The sequence below is a fragment of the Lontra canadensis genome, unplaced genomic scaffold (assembly GCF_010015895.1).
Source record: "Lontra canadensis isolate GAN:19392208 unplaced genomic scaffold, GSC_riverotter_1.0 scaffold141, whole genome shotgun sequence".
In the NCBI taxonomy this organism is placed as follows: Eukaryota; Metazoa; Chordata; class Mammalia; order Carnivora; family Mustelidae; genus Lontra; species Lontra canadensis.
Genome location: NW_022631135.1, coordinates 1,628,758 through 1,652,249, shown reverse-complemented (window position 1 = coordinate 1,652,249; position 23,492 = coordinate 1,628,758). Strand labels below are relative to the sequence as shown.

The 23,492-nt window shown below is 39.1% G+C and overlaps 1 protein-coding gene across 1 annotated transcript in view; it reads right to left on the bottom strand.

Annotated features, from left to right (window-relative positions):
* ENPP3 (ectonucleotide pyrophosphatase/phosphodiesterase 3) overlaps positions 1-23,492 on the bottom strand; it is a 72,474-nt gene that overhangs the window by 46,875 nt on the left and 2,107 nt on the right. The window contains exons 2-7 of the mRNA XM_032843490.1: positions 21,234-21,309; positions 15,770-15,901; positions 13,429-13,554; positions 11,453-11,513; positions 7,025-7,122; positions 316-395 (exon numbers count right to left, since the gene is read on the bottom strand). Of these exons, the coding sequence (XP_032699381.1) occupies positions 316-395; positions 7,025-7,122; positions 11,453-11,513; positions 13,429-13,554; positions 15,770-15,901; positions 21,234-21,309 (573 nt within the window). The remainder of the gene's footprint in view (positions 1-315; positions 396-7,024; positions 7,123-11,452; positions 11,514-13,428; positions 13,555-15,769; positions 15,902-21,233; positions 21,310-23,492) is intronic.

Genomic DNA, 23,492 nt, shown 5'->3' with positions numbered 1-23,492 from the left:
TACATTTCCCAGAAGACCTTCAGATAAATGGAGGCAAAGCCAAAGATCAAAAGGAGAATGGTATTTCTCACCTCTGAGAAGCTATCCTAGTTTGTCACACAGGTGAATTAGCCTATTGCTGGGACATTCAGTCATACTTCACACCTCAGAGCACTGGACTGGCCTTGCAATGAGATGCTACCTCCTAGCCTGAATGAAGCGATGAACTTATGAAACATGTAGCATGGGGATCAGCCACTTCCTACCTCAGTGGGTCTGTGGTGACCAGTTGCCTGTCTATGGGCTGTCTGACTTGCCACTGGGCCAAGCACTTACCGTGACAATCGTGTAATGATTTGGGAAAGTTTTGGTTGGATAGACAGCTCTCATGTATTTTGAATGAATTCCACATGTTTCTGCAACAAAGCACAACAAGAAATTAAGAAGCTGCAGTGCTCACAAAACCCTACTTGTAGTAGCTGTGGTTGCAGCAGCTCTCTGGACCCAGGAAGCCCACAGCCCCAAAGGTGAGGACCTGGGCTGCTTGGTGGGAGGCAGAGGGTACCTTGGCCCCCATCAACAATGGGTACCCCCCCACCACCATATTGGACTGACTCTAACTCAAAGAACCCCCAGAGCTACCAGCTGGGTTGAGGGAAGGGATCCATCGTATTGTTCAGAAGCACTGAAGCACCACCTCCCTCCCCTAAATCGGGCTGAGAAGGAACCACCCACCTCTTACCTCTGCCTGGTTGTTTTTCTTTCCCACCCCAGGTTATTTTTTGTCTACCCACTAGCCCCTACCTCTGAAGCCATTTTATAAACTATCATGCGCCACCCGAGCCTCCAGTAAAAACAAAAACAGGCTTTCCCCATGGGGTGGGGGGTAGAATTATTTTTTTCCTCAGAAGGTTATTTTTATAAATAAAAACTTAAACATAAAATTTTCCAGAGAAATAAAAAACTAAGAGTGGATTAATCCACTAAGAGTGGATTAAAGATGGAAAGAGGTCAAATTCTGACGTCTACAATTCCTCCATCCCAAGGAGTGTCAGTTTTTAGTAGAGAAGTGAGTCAAATCAAGGGTCTACATTTTTCTGTAAAGACCTGATAATAAATATGTTGGGCTTTGCAACTCCATATGGTCTGTTGAGGCCCAAAAGCATCCACAGGCACTACATGAACAAATGAGCATGGCTGTCCTCCAATAAAAATTAATGGATGTTGAAATTTGAATTTCACATAATTTGTACCTGTCACAAAGTATTCTCTTCTTTTTCCCCCAACCATTTAAGAATGTAAAACAATTCTTACCATTTAACAGACCACACAAAAACAGAGTGGGCCACATTTTGACCACAGGCCACAGCTTGCTGACCCCTCAGCTAAGCGTACTCTAAATTATATACTACCACCAGCTTTGTTTTTACTGCTCCCCTCCTTCTGAACCAGATCATTAGGATGAGAATTTCTAGATCACATTTGCATCTCAGCTAATGGTTCTTAAATGACAATATCCAATATGACAAAAGTCAACACAACTATCCAGGCAACTGAGAAGGATTTGACTTGTATCAAGAGCATAAGCTCATGTCATGTAGTTAACATTTACCAAATGAGCTAACTTCACTACTCATTATTTTTACCACAGTTTCCATCAGACCACTACAGTTTCCTGCTCTGTTTTCCACAAAGCATGGCATCAATTTTGCTTTCAAATGTTCTGTTGTTTTGGTCTGTGCAATGACCCTGCTGAAGGAGGTCAGAACCATTACAACATTGCTGTTCCCTCTGCAACAGTGACTTGTGAGAAATTTCCCATACCCAAATCCTGTCAGCTCAAATTCTACAAGAAAACTTCACCATTATTGATTCTATATAGGTGAAAAAATAAAGCAAAAATGAATACTGTAAAGCAAGTAACAAATTTAGCAGCTGGAAATAATGAATGCTCAAATAGCCTTGGAGATGGTCCAATATGCAGTGTTCCCAATATGGAAATTTCATATTGGGATGACCTCCTTCAGGACCTCCTTGGGCTACGTATCAAGTTTACTAAATATGACTCTGGTAGGAATGGAAGGGCAAGTGGAAGGTGAAGAAAAGGAAGCTCAATCAATCAATCAATCTACATTTGTGGTTAGCATCCCAAGTGGTTCTGATGTACCTAAGTTTGAGGTATGCCTTGCAATTTGATTCTTAAGTTTAATTAAAGATTAAAATAATCTTTTTCTTCTTTTTTTAGTCAATACTACCAACAAATAAATCTCGACCTCAGAGAAAGGTACATGTATTATTGTTACGAAGTCATATGATAAGAAAATAAAATGAGACCCAATTGATTATACAATGAAAAGAATTTAAGTAGGGGAAAAAACATAAAAAATAAACAGAAATACAAAGTCAGTTTCTGTTTTTATTTCCTTCAAACATGGGTAACGTAATTAAACCCCTACATGCCTAAAGGCACGGAGTATAAAATAAAATATAAACTAAACTACTGGTAATGGAAGGACATGACACCTCCCTCTTGAGAATGTCCCAAATAGGCCACACCTGCTGACTATCCATGACTCAGACTACCATTTGGATCACTGGACTTTGAGCCAGAGCTGTTGTAGAACAGCTCACAGAAAGCAGAATCTTCAACTGTTTCTTCTAGAACTTAACAATCTAAATTAAAGCTAAAAGAATAATTCTGGAAGGGCACACAATAAACCAATAATAGTCACTTCTTTAGAGATAAGCTAGAAATCAGGAAAGAGTTTTATTGTTTGTTGGCTGGTTGTTGTTTTTCTATTATATACATATTTTTCCCTACTATATACATTTTAATATTGTTTTTAAAAGTTTATCATTTGTATAATTTGTTCCTTAAAAAAACTTTTTAAAAGAGATGTACCAACCAAAAAAATCTGAAAATATAAATGGAATAAACACATACCCCCAGTAACTATAAACTGTAAGGAGCAGAAAACTAAATGGATGAGTAGAGGAACAGCTGACAGATGTAGCAAAAGCAGTACTAGGATGGAAGTGTATAGCAACAAATACCTACGTTAAAAAAGAACTTTTAAATAAACAACCTTACTTTCTACACCAAGGGACTAGGAAAAGAACAAAAGGAACCCAAGCAGAAGGAAGGAGACAATAAAGATTACAGTAGACATAAATAAAATAAAGAATAGAAAAATAATTTTTAAAATTACAAAAACTAAACTTGGTTTTTTGAAAAGATAAAATTAATAAACCTTCAGCTAGACTACACCTTTCAAAAGAGAAAAGCCTGAGATTAGAAGACTTCGCTGCTGAATTCCATCAAACATTTAAAAAGAATTAATTTCAATCATTCTTAAACTCTTCCAAAACATTAAAAAAAAACACCCAAACTCATTTTACGAGGACGGTGCTACCCTGATTCAAAGCCAGACAGAGACACCACAAGGAAAGGAAAATACGCTTGAGGAACACAGATGCAAAAATCTTAATGTGATATACCACATTAATATAATACAGCATAAAAATCACATGATGATATCTCAACAGATGCAGAAAAGGCATTTGATAAAATTCAATACCCTTTCATGATAAAAACTCTCAACAAACTGGAAATGGAGGGATAATAAAGGCCATCTCTGGAAAGCCCACAGCTAACATCATACTCCACAATGAAAAACCAAGCTTTTCCAGTAAGATACTGGAGCCTTTCACACACCACAAACAATAACTAACTCAAAATGAGCTAAAGACTCAAAATATAAGGCCTGAAACTGTTAAAGTATTAGAACAAAAGAGGAGGAAAAATTCATGACATTGTTTTAGTAATGATTTCATGAATATGATACCAAGAGCACAAACAACAAAAGCAAAAATAGACTAGCAGGACTATATCAAACTAAAAAGCTTTTGTGCAACAGAGGAAACCATCAACGGAAACAACATATGGAATGGAAGAAAATATTTACAAATTGTGTATCTGATAAGGAATTGATTCCTAAAATATATAATGAATTCTTACAACTCTAGAAAAAAAAAAAACCCACTTAAAAATGCACTAAGGATTTGAATAAACATTTCTCTGAAGAAGACCTATAAATGACCAATACATAAGGAAAAGATGATCAGGGATGCCTGGGTGGCTCAGTTGATTAAGCATCTGCCTTCAGCTCAGGCCATGATCCTAGGCCTGATCGAGTCCCGCATTAGGCTCCTTGCTCAGTAGGGAGCTTGCTTCTCCCTCTGCCTGCCGCTCCCCCTGCTTGTGCGCACTCTCTCTTTTTCTTTGACAAATAAATAAAATCTTTTTTAAAAAAGAGGTACAATGTCACTGAACATCATGAAAATGCAAATCAAAACCACAATGAGTTATCACTGCACACCTGTTAGGATGGCTATTATCAGAAACAGAAAAGACGAGTGTTGGTAAGGGAATGGAGAAGTTGCAACTTTTTTAACTTTTATTTTATTTATGTTATGTCACCATAGAGTACATCATTAGTTTTTGATGTAGTGTTCCATTATTCATTGTTTGTATATAATACCCAGTGCTCCATGCAAACATATCCTCCTTAATACCTATCACTGAGCTAACCCATCCTCCAAGCCCCTCCCCTCTAAAACCCTCAGTCTCTTTCCCAGAGTTCATGGTCTATCATGGTTCATGTTCCCCTCTGATTTGTCCCCTTCATTTTTCCCTTCCTTCTCCTAATGTCTTCATGCCATTTCTCATGTTCCACAAATAGGTGAAACCATGTAATAATTGACTTTCTCTGCTTAATTTATTTCACTTAGCATAATCTCCTCCAGTCCCATGCATGCTGATGCAAAAGCTGGGTATTCATCCTTTCTGATGGCTGAGTAATATATGCACCACATCTTCTTTATCCATTCCTTTGTTGAAGGGCATCTCTGATCTTTCCACACTTTGGCTATTGTGGGCATTGTTGCTATGAACATTGGGGTGCATATGGTCCTTCTTTTCACTACATTTGTATCTTTGGGGTAAATATCCCAAAAATGCAATTGCTGGGTCATAGGGTAGCTCTATTTTTAATTTTTTGAGGAATCTCCACACTGTTTTCCGGAGTAGCTGCACCAACTTGCATTCCCACCAACAGCGTAGGAAGGTTCCCCTTTCTCCACATCCTCTCCAACATTTGTTGTTTCTTGCCTTGTTAATTTTTGCCTTTCTCACTGGTGTAAGGTGGTATCTCAATGTAGTTTTGATTTGAAATGCCCTGGTGGCTAGAGATGATGAACATTTTTTCATGTGTCTGTTAGACATTTTTATGTCTTCTTTGGAGAAGTGTCTGTTCATATCTTCTGCCCATTTTTTGACTTGTTATTTGTTTTCTGGGTGTTAAGTTCTAGAAGTTCTTTATAGAACTTGGTTATCAGCCCCTTGTCTGTAGTGCCATTTGCAAATTATCTTCACCCATTCTGTGGGTTGCCTGTTTGTTTTGTTGACTGTTTCCTTTGCTGTGCAGAAGTTTTTTTTATTTTGATGAAGTCCCAAAAGTTCACTTTTGCTTTTGTTTCCTTTGCCTTTGGAGATGTGTTTTGAAAGAAGCTGCTGTGGCCGATGTCAAAGAGGCTACTGCCTATGTTCTCTAGGATTTTGATGGATTCCTGTCTCACATTGAGGTCTTTCATCCATTTAGAGTTTATCTTTGTGTATGATGTAAGCAAATGGTTAAGTTCAACCTCTGTATGCTGATGATGAGACTACAAAATAATATAGCCCCTGTAGAAAACAGTATGAAGGTTTCTCAAATCATTAAAAATACAACTACACTATGATCCAGCAATCCTACTTCCAGATGTTTATCCAAAAGAATTGAGATCAAGATCCTGAAGAGCTATTAATACTCTCATGTTCAACATAACAGCATTCACAATAGCCAAGATGTAGAAACAATCCAAATATCCATCAACAGATAAATGCATTTTTAAGTGTAATATATAATAATGTATTTCAGCCTTAAAAAAAAGAAGGAAATTCTACAACGTACAACCATATGGATGAACCTTGGTAATATTAAAAAAAGACAAATATACAAGATTCCACTTACATGAGACATCTAAAAGATTCAAACTCATAGAAGCAAAGAATAGAAGGGTGGTTGCTAGGGTCTGTGGGGAGGAGAAAGTGGAGAGTTGCTAATCAATGGGTATAAAATTTCATTTACATGAGATGAATAAACTCTAGAGATCTGCTATAAAACATTGGGCCTATAGATAACAATATTGCAGAAGGGGGACAAAAGAAAGAAGGGGTAGGGAAGCCTACAGACCCGGGAGCCAACCCTCTGGCCCTAACTGATACTTCTTAGCTCTGTGTCCTTAGGTACTTGGTTTCTCTTTATTAATAACCTTATAACATCATATGAGGACCAACTTTCCTGAAGAGAAGTGTAACATCCTGCTTAAGATGACAATAAGACCAATAATCATAATAGTACCTTAAAGTCATTCAGTGTGTACTACATTTATGTTCTCACAGTAGTCCCAACAGGTAGGAAGTGGCCATTTTACAACTCAAGAGAATGGGCACCAGTAGGTGAGATAAGCTTGCCCATGCTCTCACAGCTAATAAGCAGTGGAGCCAGATTCCAGGCAGTTTACTTCTAGAATCAGACATAGATACTGGACCTTTTGCCTTGTGGAACACTGGTACGTGCTGGCTCTGTTCTGCACTCAGGCTCCTTCAGGATCCTGTCCTTGCTGGTCACGTTGCTAAGACCCAGGACCCAAGTCTGACAAACACCGCTCTTGAGACAGTGTATGTGAACAGATTTCCATAGGATGGAACTTACATTCAAATACAAAATAAATCACAATAAACAAAAAGGTGAATGGGTTACAAAGAAAGGAGGAGCCTACAAGTATGAAAATAGTTACTGTGAGTGGTAAATTCCTCAGGATCTTCAGAGGAGCTGGGAGAAGCCAAATGACTAATAAGGAAGGTCAGGAAGGAAGGTACCCATCTACAAATTGGCTAACTATTGTCCTTACCCTTGTGTGCCTATGGTTGTGGAAGACTTACTCAGTTTATTAATATTAGGTATGAGGGTGTGCCATGTCTGCAAATATTCAGCTCTAAATCCATCCATGGAAAACAAAATAACTGGTGGTAGTTCAAATCTGAAAATGGAAAACAAAATATTAGTCTATTATTTTGATTGTAAAAAAAAAAAATAAAGACACTTTGCTGTACTACTTACAATTCTCTAAATTAGAAAATGCTTAGAAAGTATGCTAAGAAAACAATCCTGGGTCAATTTTTTTCTTTCTCTTTTAAAAAATTGTTATCTCTTGGGGCACCTGTGTGGCTCAGTTGGTTAAGTGGCTGCCTTCAGCTCAGGTCGTGATCCCCAGAGTCCCAGGATTGAGCCCCACATGGGGATCTCTGCTCAACGGAAAAGTTTGCTTCTCCTTCTGACCCTTCTCCTTCTCATGCTCTCGTACTCTCTCTCTCAAATAAATCTTTAAAAACAATTTAGAAATAAAAATTGTTATCTCCCTTAAGCATCAGTTCTTCCAGTATGTAAGGAACCTTTAATTAGCTGCTAGTAATGACAGCAGGTCAGTAATCCCTTAGCTTCATTCAGTCTTTAGCATCTATTGAACCCTAAGCAGTTACTTGAATTCTCATAACGCAGTCCTGACCCACTCACCTAATACTTCGGAATCACTATAACAGAACATTAGTATCATTGCCTTACCTCAAATACATTTGGTATTTTATAGTGTAAGTATACATGGAGCTTATTAATTGCAATTTTTCAACAGAGGTCAATATCATTCGAGCAGAACATTAATAAAACATCCCCAGAGATGGGACTGTTAACCTCAGACCTTTCATGGACCTGAATTTGCTAAAGAGTCAAGAGTTATCATTACTGAATTCAAGGCTCAAACTCAAAATCTGTTGAAGTTCTAATTCTACTGTATTTCAGATATAAGTATGATATGAAATTTAGGAACTCTACAGCTTATGAGGTTATTATTTTAAAGTGCTACCCTTTGATTCTCTATCTAATATCCCACTAGATTAATATTAACATCAAAAGCATTACAATCTTTTTTTATATCCATATTTAAGCTAAAGTGATGGAAGTTTTAACTCTCAGGATATAGCCAGAGGTTGTCTTTTCTTCATTTAATTTTTTTTTCACTTTTAAAATTGTACTTGTATATAATTTATATACAGACACACCCACACACACATTTCACAGATGTATAGTTTGATAAATGTTTCCTAATTTCCTAACTGAACTCCACTGTGAACTTGATCACCCAAATCAAGAAACAGAATACCAGCTCCTTTCCACTTAATAGCCTCTGCAAATCACACCCCCACCAAGGGTGAGCAGAACCTTGACCTCAAACCAATAGATTTATATTTACATGCACATGGGATAATACAGGATGTATCCTGGCGTGACTGGCTTTTTTTTTACTGAACATTATGTTTGAAATTAATTCATACTGTTACATGGAGCTGTAGACCATTTATTCTCATGGCTGTCTTGTATTCCAGTGAATGAATAAACCACAACTTAGTCATCCTACTGTTTCTGGACATTTAGGTAATTTCCACTTTGGAGCTATTAGGAATAGAAGCTATAAACACCAACATTTGTTTTAAATTCCAAATACACTGCATGCAACTGATAATGGGAGGCTCATATTTCACTTTAGATGCGAATTTTAAATTTTTATACAGGGGGGATTGGGTGGTTGGGTGATGGACATTGGTGAGGGTGAGTGCTGGGTGTTACGGATCTGTCCCCCTAAAACAAATAAAACATTATATGTTAATTTAAAATTTTTTTAATTAAAAACATAAATTTTTAAACAAAAACACACTTTTCCAAGAAACTTGATTGGAATTGTCCTTAAAAATTCTGATGAATATCCAATATTATTATGGAGAAAATTCTAAATGCTAATATAAACTATTTCTTTAAAGATTTATTTATTTTAGAGAGAGACTGAAAGAGTGCAAGTGAATAGGGGGAGGGGCAGAGGGAGAGAGAGAGAGAGAAAGAAAGAAATTCAGACTTCCTGCTGAGCACAGAGCCTGATGTGGGGCTCACCCACTACCCATGAGATTGTGACCTGAACTGAAATCAAGAGTCTGACACTCAACCGACTGAACTACCTGGAAGCCCTTAATACAAACTATTAATAAGAAAAATAATTTCTATGTTTTTCAAGGTGCTGAGTAAAGCTAGAAAAATATCACCCTGGCCATCTAATTCCACATTGTAAGAGAAACTGAGGAGAGTTTGGAGGACAGGTCTATATGGTTTCCCAGAATACACATTTACTGTAGAGTAATTCATTTAACAAATATTTGAGTCAGACATTATACTAGGTATAGAAAATAAAGGCATGAAGGGATTACAGCCCTAACCTAGGGGATGAAATTGAGAAGTAAACAGGAGTGGTTAAAGGTTAGATATGATTACACAATGCTACTCAACTACATAGGGGATGTCAGATTTGACCTTTGTAAGGTAAGAACAGACACATGAACTTGGCCCTAAAGAACGAATAGAAATAATATGAAAAGAGAATGGGACCAATGTGTTAATCAGAAAAAAATATGCTGTGCAAAAGCCCATGTGAGAGATACGGTACACACACGTAATAACATTTATGAGTCTCAAAATCACTGGATTAAGAAAAACAACACAAGGGAATATATGGGAGGATTCCATTTATATGAAATTCTAGAACAGGAATCTATGGTGACAGATATTAGTACATAAGGCATCTTTCTGGGGTGATGGAAATATTCTTTATTTTGGAAATACTCTTTATCTCTGGGTTATATGTGTTTCTGGATTTCCAAATCTTATTATACTGTAAACATAAATGTGAACCTTTCAATATATACAGATTATATCTCAAAACAAAATGGAAAATTAAGATTGTTTTAACTACAATATATAGAAAACTCATCAAGAAGTTCAAGCAGTGCAGGGGCGCCTGGGTGGGTCAGGGGGTTAAGCCTCTGTCTTTGGCTCAGGTCATGATCTCAGGGTCCTGGGATCAAGTCCCGCATCAGGCTCTCTGCTCGCTGGGGAGCCTGCTTCCCTGGTCTCTCTGCCTGCCTCTCTGCCTACTTGTGATCTCTCTCTCTTTCTCTCTCTGTCAAATAAATAAAGTCTTAAAAAAAGAAGTTCAAATAGTGCATTACAATTTGCACTGGAAATACTTATTTTTCATAAATTCATTAGCATAGGGCTGTTAAAACTTTTATATTCACAAATATGCCATCAAAATAAACTTGCGGCTTAAAAACAAGGTCAGACATCTAAGAGATCAAGATGTTGACTTCTCACATGAAATCTTCTGAACTTGGCATTATGATTATGATAATGATTTTTACAGCTACTAATACTATTTTATAGAGGAAGCTTAGAGAATTGACTAGAGCAAAGACATTCAAATATCCATTTTATTCTAATTTTTTTGCTCTTCACCCAGAAGCCACTGAACAGGGCAGCTGGATCTGGGGATTGGGAAACCAAAGTCACATCGTACAAAAACAGACACATACATTCTTTAAATAAAATAATACTATCTAAAAATGACTCCACCAATACTTTCTGTCTCCAGATATTCCATTTTTCTTTATCTCACCATCTTCCTTCCCCTCCTTGGGCCAAAAGAATGAAGTTGGTGAAGGGCAGAGGGACAACTGGACAGGAAATCCACCCTGACTGAGAGATGATGTGGGGCTTGTTTCCAGAACTGGGAAAATTCCAGCAGCAGCCATTATAAATATGTGGAGGAGATGTGCGGGAGGGGTGAGGGGTTTTGCCTCATGCGTTCCTCACTCATGTACACGTGATAAAGTCCTTATCCACTTTCCCTTGTGAGGCCTTCAATGGACAAACTTTCCTTTTCCTCAGTGAATATCAATTCAAAGTTCCAAGAGGTCAATAGGAAAGATTCTGCATGGAGTAATTCAGATCTAAATCCTAATCCTGACCAGAGGACCTTGAGAATGTTGGTATTTAATACTTCACCTATTTTTTAAGTCATTTTTATAAGACATGAATGTAAAAAATTAATTGAAATTGCTTTTGTAAACAATGATGTGAACAAAAGTCCAGGTCTGAAGCCACCAGGAATCCTAATAGTTGGTTAGGTGTATTGGCTTTTTTTGTTTTGTTTTGTTTTTTAAAGATTTTATTTATTTATGTGTGAGAGAGAGAGAGAGGATGAGAGGGGAGAAAGTCAGAGAGAGAAGCAGACTCCCTGCTGAGCAGGGAGCCCAACGTGGGATTGAGTCCTGAGACTCTAGGATCATGACCCAAGTTGAAGGCAGTGCTTAACCAAGTCACCCAGGTGCCCAAGTGTATTGTTTTAAAATATAAATAAAGTGGAGGAAATGTAGCTACTTCTCAGCTACATTCCATGTTAAAGGAAGATTAAAAACTCCCCATATTCTCACCCTTCTGGACACTGAGACTGTTGGGCTGTGCCACACTCTTCTTTCACCCATGAGGTTTCTCCTGAAAAACAAAATTGAAATCTTTAGACAAGTGCACCACAGAAAAGAAAAGAGAAACAAATGTGCAATGAACTTGATCTTTCCAAACTACTTCATTCTTGTTATTTCAATGACTAAATTCTTCTAGAATGTGTTAAGTGCCATTTCACATGTTGAAAAGATCAGTGTGTCCAGAGATTTGCACAGATAGAACACCAAGAAGCTCATCTTTACCAAGAAAAACAAAGGGCATTCTTTTAGCTGGAAAGGGACAATTAGAAAAAAATGACTTTAATAAATATAGATATAACATCTAAAGAATAGAGAAAAGAAATCATGGCGGGGTTGGGGGGCACAGAAGCAGCCAATGAGAGTAACTGATTTCAATTGGGAAAAATTGAACCAAGAAATTTTTAAGATCTTAACTACAAAATTTTTACTTCAATGTTTCTGTTTATAGAACATTCCAGCTAACCAATGAAGTAGAAATTATAGAGTATAAATATCATCACTTGTATCCCTTGATAGATACAGGCAATGATCATCAATGGCTAACATCCCAGAAAAAGCAACAAGCAGACAAGATGTGTCTCTTAACAGAAGTAATACCACCATCTATGGTGTATACTTGCAAAATAAATAAACACATTTCCTTTTTTAAAAAAAGATTTTATTTATTATTTATTATTTATTAGACAGACAGAGATCACAAGTAGGCAGAGAGGCAAGCAGAGAGAGAGGAAGGGAAGCAGACTCCCTGCTGAGCTGAGATCCCGATGCGGGGCTCGATCCCAGGACCCTGGAATCATGACCTGAGCCAAAGCCAGAGGCTTTAACCCACTGAGCCACCCAGGCACCCCTAAATAGATACACTTCTATTAAATTTCAGCAATATTATGCAATGAATCCACTGGGAGAATTTATCATATGACTCAAGGATCAGTCTTGATATAAAAAGTTAAAAGAGTTATATATTTGAGGTAGAAAGTGGGAAAAGAGAGTGGTCAGAGTCAGTGTGGTCAGTGACCTTATAGAATTAAGCAAACAAGAAAGCACAGTGCCCTCATGAATTTAGCAAAATTTTTAATGATGCACTATTAAATGTCAAACAATAATTACTTGGAAAAGAAGTTACCATTTCAGGCATCTATTTTTCCTTTTTGATAGCTCTTTTTAGTTGCTTTCAATTATATTTTCTAATAAAAATTGACTCATTCATTAGTGTAAAATCTATTTTCTACTAAGATGTTATAATGTTTCTTCTATAACATTTTCTTCCTATTCGAGAAAAATCAGAATTCAACCTAATCTCATTCTTTTGGTCTAGAAATATTAAAAGTATAAGTTACTTACTTTCATTGGTTGTGGCATTATGAAAAAGGGGTTGTTAACTTGAAGCAATTTTGTTGCTGTGTGTTTATGTGCACTTTTTATAAATTTCATTACATGTTCCGAGGGATTGGTAATTTAAAAATATATGTATCTGCAGAATGTCACTTACAGCTGGAACCAGGAGTTGAATAATCTGTATCCTTATCTTGGCTCTGCATTAACTCTCCAAAGGTCCCTAATCAGTCATTTGATCACTCAGGTCACAGTCATTGGAACAGTAACATCAGTTTAACGGACTGCTAGATGGGCCAGATAACCTCTTTCATCAACTCTGCCATCTGCTATCTCAAACCACAGATATTTCTATCAGAGTTATTATTGGACTGGAGAAGACCTTGCTTTACCAATGAATATGGAACTTTTATCTTTCTCTTCTTTTCTATAGTATCTATGCTATGAGCTCCCTCTCTGTATAGTGAACAAGCCACATTTTTTGCCATAGTAAACATGTTGTCTCCGACTTGATTCAATTTATGCAGCCTGGGTCAGCCAGCTCTGGGGTCAATGAACACACAGAGGCAAACAGGTCAACCTCCTCTGCTTACCTTGGCAGACACTCTTGTAGTCAGCACAGCAGTCTTTCCTCTGCAGACAGTCATCCGAACAAGAGCAGAGGCTGGACTCTAATCTGGTCTCCCCACAACGGAATCTATTGCATGTCCATATTCGAGCTGGAAAAGCACACAATTCAGTTCCCAGCATTTAACTTAAATACTTCAGTATCCAACAGCAAACATAAATTCCATGCATCTATCCCTGGATAGTTGTAAAGTCAAATTCTTGGCTTCTCTGCATTAATAAATGAAAATAGGTAATACAAACAAGGGGGCAATGCATCCCTTGTCTTCATTTGGCATGAGCAGCAGAGAGAAAGGTGGTTTTATTTATTTATTTATTTATTTATTTATTTATTTTTTAAAGATTTTATTTATTTGTCAGAGAGAGAGAGGGAGAGAGAGCAAGCACAGGCAGACAGAATGGCAGGCAGAGGCAGAGGGAGAAGCAGGCAGGCTCCCTGACAAGCAAGGAGCCCGATGTGGGACTCGATCCCAGGACGCTGGGATCATGACCTGAGCTGAAGGCAGCTGCTTAACCAACTGAGCCACCCAGGCGTCCCGAGAAAGGTGGTTTTATAAGCTACAGCCCTGGTCTGCCTGGCAGGTACATCTCTGAGTTTGGAGAGACTCTGAACACTGGCTCTATTCCCATCCAAAAGTAGGAGCTCCCAGTGGAGATGACCCATTAGTGATGGGTGCCACCCAAGAGCAGTTTTGTTTAAGGACAGGCAGCAAGGAAGAGGCAGTGCAACAGAAGTAACAGGAAGAGGGTGAGGTCTTAAGAAAGTAGGCAGGTCAGGGGACCTTCCAGCTGAGGGTGACAGAGGGCAAGAGGAGTCTCCACCAGGCCTCTGCTGCTCTCCCAGGCTACGTGCTCAGTATGAGATCAGTGTAAATAAACATCAGTGCTAAAAAGAGCAAGAGGCTGTCCCATGGCTGTTTCCTAGCACTGTCTGTTAGGAATCTGTGTCTAAAATCAACATCAGCCCTGTGCTTAGACAAATGCATCAGACAGATGACTGCTGTGTGCTTTTGTCTTGCATAGAGTTCTTCATTGTCCATTATTTATCATTTACTTAGGAAGGATTTGGGGAGATTAAGTAAAGGGAATAGAGATCTGATCTATACTAAGTTATCCCTTCTCCCTTGCCCTTTTCAGAAAATACAATGTAAGAAGCTCTACTATTCTAATCTTTACTCTATGAACCACTAGCCAACCCCCTACATACATGCCTTCACTGATTTCTTAAAAAATTAAACATTGAGAACTCTCTCTTCTACACAGAGAACAGCGTTTCTCAAGTTGTGTTCTGTGGAGTGCTGGCATCAGAATCACCAAGGATCACCAGCTTTCCAAGTAAGCCTTAGGCACCCTGAAACCTGAGAACCACTGCCCATGAAACTGATTAAGATGATTAACTTGAGCCATAGTGAAACTGCATTGAGACGTGTACTTCCGGCAACACATATGGCATTTCGTCTACTGGAGACCATTAGTCCTCAACCTCAGTCAAATCCAGTGTGAACTCTGTTTAGCACTGCAGAAGGGGAAACGATAATCCTGTACACAAGCTGTTATGGGCTGAATAGTGTCCTTTCAAAACGCTGGAGTGCTAGCCCGCACTGCCATGGATGTGACTTTGCCTAGGAAAAGATCTTTGTTGTGGTGCCTGAGTGGTTCAGTGGGTTAAGCGTCTGCCTTTGGCTCAGGTCATGATCTCAGGGTCCTGGGATCAAGGCCCATATCGGGCTGCCTGCTCAACATGCAACCTGCTTCTCCCTTTTCCTCTGCTGCTCCCCCTGCTTGTGCTCTCTCTGCGTGTCAAATAAATAAATAAAATGTTTGGTTTTTTTTTTAAAGAGCTTTGTAGATACTCAAGTTCAAATGAGGTCATTACAGTGGTCCCTATCCAGTGCAACTGGTATTCTTATAAAAAGGAGAAATTTGGACATGTGCACACACACACACACACACACAGGGGAGACTGTGAAGACACAACAGAACTCAGTGAAGACAAAGGCAGAGTCTGGGGTTATGCTGCCAAAAGTCAATGACCGCCAATGACTTATAAGCCACCAGAAGTTAAGAGAAGGGCAAGGAATGGATCTCCCTCATAGCCCTTAGGAAGAACCAACCCTGATGCAACTTGCATCTTGGATTTCTAGCCTCTAGAACTGAGAAAAAGAATTTCTGTTGTTTAAGCCCCCCAGATTCTGTGTTATGGCAACCCTAGTAAACCAATACACAAGATGTGTGGGGAGCACTTAGACATGAGTTAATGACAGCACAACCAACATGCTAGAGTGAACTTATCCTCAGAATCCATACTTGATTCCACACAGGTGTCTTCAAAATCCCAGCAGCAGTCGCCTCTGTGTTTGCATTCTGTATCACACCGGCAGTTCTCCAGTCCTCTGAATGAAGAATCGAAGCATTTCTTCCTGCAACTGCCTGTAGGAGCTGAGGAAATAAAGAAAACAGTGCTTAGAAGTGATCTGAGGGGCACCTGGGTGGCTCAGTCAGTTGAGCACCCAACTCTTGATTGTGGCTTAGGTCATGATCTCAGGGTTTTAAGATCGAACTCATGTCAGGGTCTGTGCTCAGAAGGGAGTCTGCTTGAGATTCTCTCCCTCACCCTCTACCCCTCCTTCCATGCTCTCTATCAAATAAATAAAATCTTAAAAAAAAAAAAAACAAGTTATCTGATGTCTCAGAGCTAGATGGTAGAAGCACACAGAAGATATACCTAGTGCAAACTAGGTCAGACAAATAGACATTTTTTTAATTGTGATGTATGATTTATCAGTGCAAAGTGATAAATAGTAGGTGATTTTTCCCCAGGACTCTAGAGAGTACCCAGACTCAGAACACCAGGCACCATTAGGTGAAGGTAGGAGAGACAGGCAGAGGCTTAATAAAGTGAAACTGATTTAAAGTATGGAGATGGAGCAGCAATGATCCACCCCACCTCTCACTTGATAGAAGGCTTATAATCTAGAAGAATTTAGGAAAAGTAGCTTTCACCACAGAGGCAGACATAGGGAACAGCTAGGATGAGAAAAGATGAACACGCCATACTCACAAACGTGAACAAATGGTTATCAGACATTTGAAGATAGCAAAACACAATCCAACATAAAAAAAAAGACCAAAACAAAAAAGAAAACTTGACTGAAAAGGAAACAATTTAAGGAACAGAAGAGTTAAACACACACACACACACACACGCACAGCTAATAGTGAGATCTTCAGAAAAGACAATATTGTATCCATGAAATGAGAAAGCTATAATCTCAAAAAGAGAAATAATGTTCAGGGTACTCTTCAAAATAAAAACATGAAAGCAGTGACGAAAAATTCAACAGAGGGGTGTGGTAGGCAGAATGATGGTTTCCGAGAAGATTTCACACCCTAATCCCCAAGACTTAATATGCTACATTGTTTCACATGGCAAAGAGTTATTGCAGATACAATCAAGGCTGCTACATAGCTGACCTTTAAAAGGAAGGTAGTACCTGAAAGTGAAAACAGAGAAAATAACATATTATAAACTTTCCCAGAACTGAAAAGTATAAATTATTACATCAACATTTCCCAGGCCAAAACTCACACAAAGGGGTCAGAACAATAGGTATAAAGAGATCTTGAAAGTTCCCAGAGAGAGATCATGAGCAATCTATCAAAGATCACAAGTCAGAATTGCATCACATTTCTTGAAAGCAACACTGAAAACCAGAAGATGGGAAAGCAATGTCTTCATATTTCTAGAGGAAATTTATGTTCATCTCAGAATTCAGTGTCTAGCCAAACTATCAAGTGTTAGGTTAGGATGATGAAAATGTCTTTAGACAGATAAGAACTCAAGTTGTATCTTTTATCAAAGATATAGTATCCTATTTTAAGAAGCTATTAAAAGATGTTCTTTAGCAAAATGAGGAAGTAAAACAAAGAGATCCAAAAAATAATGAGATCCAACACAATGGAGGGTCTAAGGAAACACCAAACAAACCAAGAGAGCAACCAACACAGATTGGAGCAGCAGGGCAGAGAAATAAAAGTTAAAGTAAAAGATATCACACTATAACTAAGTTCACATTGCCAAAAATGAGAGAGCCAGATAATGCCAAGGGTTGCTAGAGATCCATGGTAAAGACAGAGAATAAGCAGCCATTCCAGAAAGTACACTGGGGCTACTCACCCAAGTCAAAATACAAACCCTAAGACCTAGGAGTCTATTCTTGGGTAGATGATGGATGATGAAGCAATCTCACACAGGTCCGTAAGGGAACATGCAGGATGGATGTGATGTAAAGGAACTAAAATCAACCTGGGTATCCAGCACTGGTTGGGGCGGGGGGGCGGGGGAGGGGGGCGGGGTGGAGGCTGCGCATAGGTCAAATAGTATATTGCTATACATGCTAAAAAGTACTATGTAGTTGGGATGCCTGGGTGGCTCAGCTGGTTAAGCATCAGCCTTTGACTCAAGCCACAATCCCAGAGTGTGGGATTGAGTCCCAACATCAGGGTCCTTGCTTGGCAGGAAGCCTGCTTCTCCCTCTGCCTGCTGCTCCCCGACTTGTGCTCTCTCTCTGACAAATAAATAAATAAAATCTTTTTTTCTTTAAAGCTCTACTCTAGTAAGTAGATAGATGCCAAAGAATAGAAGAATGCATAACAATTTAGATGGATCTTAAGAAACATTCAATGAAGAGGTAACCAAAAAAAGTTTATATACCACTTGTACATAAGGCCTTTACATTTTTATATTCACTGTCTTACTTTGAAACATTTTCTGCACATGGCTTCCAGGACACAACAATCACCTGGCTTTCCTCCCACATCCCTGACCAATTCTTCTTAGAATTCATCCATGCCGTACTCCCAACCACATCCTCCCTATTTTTAAGGTTAGTGTGTTCCAGTCACATTGCTTTAATTCCACATATGATGCTGATAACTGCCACACTGCATGTCCATATAGGACCTCCATTCAAGGTCAACCTCATATATCCAACTACCTTCTGGCTTTCACTTGGACACCTAGCAGATATTTCAAACTTAACATGTCCAAAACAGAGTTCCTGATTATTCTCCCCAAATCAGCTTCTTCTGTAGTGTTCCCCATCTCAATTTTGGGATTTCTGTATTTCCAGATGTTCATACCAAAAATCTTGAAGTCATTCCTGACTTCTCTCTTTCTCCATATCCATTCTGTGGATAACATCTGTCTACCACATCCAAAGATATCCAGGATCCAAATACTTCTCACAGTTACAATGTTACCACCCTAGTTCAAGACACAGAGCTTGTGTGGATTATTGCAATTCCCTAAATGGTGTCTCCACATCTGATTTCACTCTGCCATTTACTCCTAACACAGCAGCCTAAGTGCATGCGTGAAAAAGCAAACCACCACATGTCACTTCTCTGCTCAAAACTCCAATCACTTCCCATCACTCTCAGAATGAAAGCCTATGGCCAGAATGGACCTGACAATTCTGGCTTGGCTTCTCTTCCGTCCTTTGGTTGATCTCATTTTATGACTACCCTCCTTCTTATTCTCTTAGTTCCAACTCACCAACCTTGTTATTCTTTAAATGAACTTGCCAGGCAAGATCCTGCCTTAGGCCTTTGCCCTTGTTCTTTCCTCCTGCCTGGAATGTTCTTCCCCCAAATATCTCTATTTCTCCCTCACTTTAGCTCTTTACAAAAGTCATTTCACATACATCCCGAATCCCACCCTAACTCCGTATTTTATAATCTTTTCAGTTTTACTTATCCCTTAGCACTTTCCTTATCATATTATACATATATTTGACTTATTTATATTTTTAGTGTCTGTCTTCCTGCTGGACTGTAAACTCTCAGATGGATGTGTCCATTTTCTTCACCACTGCATTCCCAGTAATTAAATTGTACCTAGCATACAGTCAAGTGCCCAATTGCTGAAGAATAAGTAAAAAGGATGTGGACATAAATGGATAAATTTGTAACAACACATAAAAACTCAAACCAGAAAAATAGCTTAAAAACTCACACCAGAAAAAACATACTACGCTTACAAAAAGTGAGTTAATTGGAGTGGAGAATGGTGAAATGGTCCGGGTTGGGGATTAGGAATCAGTTATGGAAGAATGAGGGGATGACTATTTCAAGGAAGCTGGCAAAGGAGGGCTGGAGTTAATCCCAAGGCTCTGGGTGGGAAGGGGTGATGCCACATGAGGGCTGGCAACCTGAGATAAAAGGACAAGAATAGGGAGCAGTGACACTGGGAAGCCAGCCAGTAGGTGTACTAAAGTAAGGAAGGGAGAGAAAGAGCCAAAATAATCAGAAATTTTGTTCAGAGATTGCTATATTCCTCTTCCAATTAATTTACATGATTTGGGGATAAGACAACCAAGAAGTGATGCATTCCTGTGCACACGAACATCAGAATAATATAGCAAAGTGGCCCACCTACCTGTATCAGGCCTAGGACTGGCACCGTAGTTCAGAAACCCAACAGCCAAGCGACCCCAAAAAAGACAGTAATTGTCCAGGTAAGGCCCACCTTTCCAGTTCCACCATGTTCCCATGTTATGCCACGGGTACTGAGTGTTAATTCTTAAGTGAAAACATACCTGGAAAAGTGGCTATTAATCTCACCAAGAGTCTCCCTAAACAAAGAAGCAATAAGACCTTCCCCAAGAAAGTCAAACCAGAACTTAATCAACCAAATTAAAAAGGAGAGTAAATTACCTAACATTTGACCTCATACCTCCCCTTTGTAAAAGTACCAAAATGATACATAACAAGATTTAGAAAATGCTTTTCATAGAGTCGCTTATAAATGATTTATGTACTGTTCATACTGATCAGATGTGGCAAAAGAGATATGACCTCTATCTCCTATTTTTTTCTTTGCCTTTTTTTTAAAGATTTTATTTATTTATTTGACAGACAGAAATCACAAGTAGGCAGAGAGGCAGGCAGAGAGAGAGGGGGAAGCAGGCTCTCTGCTCGAGCAGAGAGCCCAACACGGGGCTCGATCCTGAAACCACGACCAGAGCTGAAGGCAGAGGCTTTAACCCACTGAGCTATCCAGGTGCCCCTCTTTGCTTTTTTTTTTTTTTAGATTCGTTTTTATGACAGAAGGAGGGTGGAAGGGATAGCACAGAGGGAGAGGGAGAAGCAGACTTCCCTCTGAGCAGAGAGCCCGTTGCCCAGCTGGATCCTAGGATCCCGAGATCAAGATGTGAGCCAGAGACAGAGGCTTAACCCACTGAGCCACCCAGGTGTCCCTTTCTCTGCTTCTTGTGAGGAAAAATAAATAAATGTGAAGCTTTTACTCTGTACTACATTTAAGACTGTGGCATTGCCTAACCAAGAAATAGTGAGATTTCAGGGAGCGTGTAGTACTAACAGGGCAGGAGGTCCTGGGAGGGAAGCAACCAAAACTTTCAAGACCAAGTTTATCAGCGGATAAGAATGAGTAGAGTAGGGGCTGGGACGCGAGTCTTTGACCCAGTTATCAGAGTCCTCTACAAAGGTGAGCACAAATAAGAGGAACAGACAGGAATGATAGGAATCTCAAAGGAGCAAGGGTGAGGGCAAAAGGGTAAAGTCCAGAAATGAGAGGGGATAACGCTCACCACTTTGTGGGCTCCTAGGAAGGGCAACGTGGGAAAAGGAGAAGCCTAGGAAGAGAATGCTCCCCTGAGAAGAGCAGAGCTCCAGAAAGGGGCACTTTCGGTTTCAAGGGGAGGAGAAAGGAGATATAAGGAACTGTGTTGAGAAAACACGGAGAGTATACCTTGCTCTTGTTGTTGCCTGAGTCCAAGCCCCAGCCCCAATCCTAGTGACACAATCACCAACAAAGCAAGAAGAACCTATTATGAAAAAAAGGAAACGTAACCTTTACAATTGAAAAAAAAATGTAAAAAGGTACAAAGATACCCTCCTCCCTCTCTCAGTCAATATTAAGGACACAGAGCACACCAGCTCCAACAATGATAGGGGCATGTACTTTTTTTTTCCAAAGATTTTTTTTTTTTTAGATTTTATTTATTTATTTGACAGAAATCCCAAGTAGGCAGAGAGGCAGGCAGAGAGAGAGAGAGAGAGAGAGAGAGAGGAAGGGAAGCAGGCTCCCTGCTGAGCAGAGAGGCCAAAGCGGAAGCGGGGCTCAATTCCAGGACCCTGGGATCATGACCTGAGCTGAAGGCAGAGGCTTTAACCCACTGAGCCACCTAGGCACCCCACTTTTTTTCTTTTTAATGTCTGAAAATAAAGCTTTGGGAAGAATTTTAAAATGCTATTATTACAGAACTTCAAATTCAAATATATTGGTTAGCTTAACCAATGGTTAGCTAACAGTCTTGGTTAGCTTAACCCCAAATAGAGTTAAAGTATGAATGAAACCATGGGAGCTATTTACCTTTGCCCATTTCTCATTCTTAACTAGATACCGATTTGGAGATCATTTATCTAAAAGCATTCCTCAACTGTGAAATTTTAACTACCTCACTCCTCAGGAGCAGAGGTTCCCACCTTCCCCTTCCCTGCCCAGCTCTGTCCTACCGAGGTATGAAAATAACTAACGCATGTAAAAATATAGTTTCAAATAATTAACTGACAAATGATCTGTTATGACCTATAGCTCAGACCAATGAGGTGAAAGTTCTATGAGGAAAGATTGTGTGTGTCATTTATTATCTCTACCGTTGACCAGGCTCTTCAGTGTAGTGCAATTTATGCGATACCTGGAATTAAACTGTCATATAGTTAAGGAGAATTCTCCCCACTGACCTTTTTCCCCACCCAGTAAGTCCAATGGTAAGTACGCTTGATAACAGAACTTGCATAACATACAGCCATAAACTATGAATGCAACAGACCCACAAATTACTTAGGAAGGTATCTTAAAACACCAATAACCTTCATTCTGACTTTAAAAAAAAAACAACATCCAAAATTGCTTAGATAGTAAAGATCTACGTAAACATTGTGTTTGTTTTCATTTTGAAAATCAACTGGGAAATTAACCTAGGTTAACTTTTACCATAGAAATGGATTCAACAATTGAGAAAATACTTTAAAATGCTGTAAAAACAATTTTTTAATGAAATCTGAAAGTGAACCCAAGTTTCAGTGACCTTCCAGCAGGTATGGATTCAGTGGAGAGAATGGAGGGGGAAAAGTGAACATAAACGGTTATTAAGTAGCATGACTAGTACTTAGCCCCTCGTTATGATGCTCAAAAGCCACAGGTGACCAAGACTGGGAACACAAAGTGGCAAAACAGGGAAATAGTCCTACCATAAACCTCATGCATAGATTTACCATAGTCCTGTGGTAAACCTCATAGATTTACATGTTGGTATATTTTGGTTTTATATCCTATCTTTGGTCCTTTTGCCATTCAAATTTGATGGGAAAATAAACAGCATCTAGCTGTCCATAGGATCCTTTCAAATTTCCTCCTGTTAAATCTTCGTGTTTGTTTCATGATTGCACTTTTTCCATTCATTTTTTACTTCTTCCCTGCATTATTCTGTAAGTTCCTCAAGAAAAAGGTTCATTTTTAATCTCATATAATCATTACCTTTAAATATGTAGTAATTCTTAATAGGCTTCTCTTTTTTTTCTTTAAGGATTTTATTTGTTGGGGGGGTGGTGATGGCTCATGCAACAGAGGGAAAAGCAGGCTCCCTGCTGAGCAGGGAGCCCAATGTGGGACTCGATCCCAGCACCCCAGGATCATGACCTGAGCTGAAGGCAGACACTTAACTAGCTGAGCTACCCAGGCATCCCCGGAATAAGCTTCTTGATATTGAGGTGCATATGTATCTTAAACTATCAACAAGGTAGAGAGGGGAGAAGCTCTGAACTCCAAAAACCACTGAGAATCCAATATTTGGCTTTAGATGGCTGAATAAAGGGTGTTAAAAACACAGTAGATACTGGTAAAGTTTTTTAAATGAAGCTTGTGTTAAAATTTGGAAACAGGGTACCTTTTTTTTTTTTAAGATTTTATTTATTTATTTGACAGACAGATCACAAGTAGGCAGAG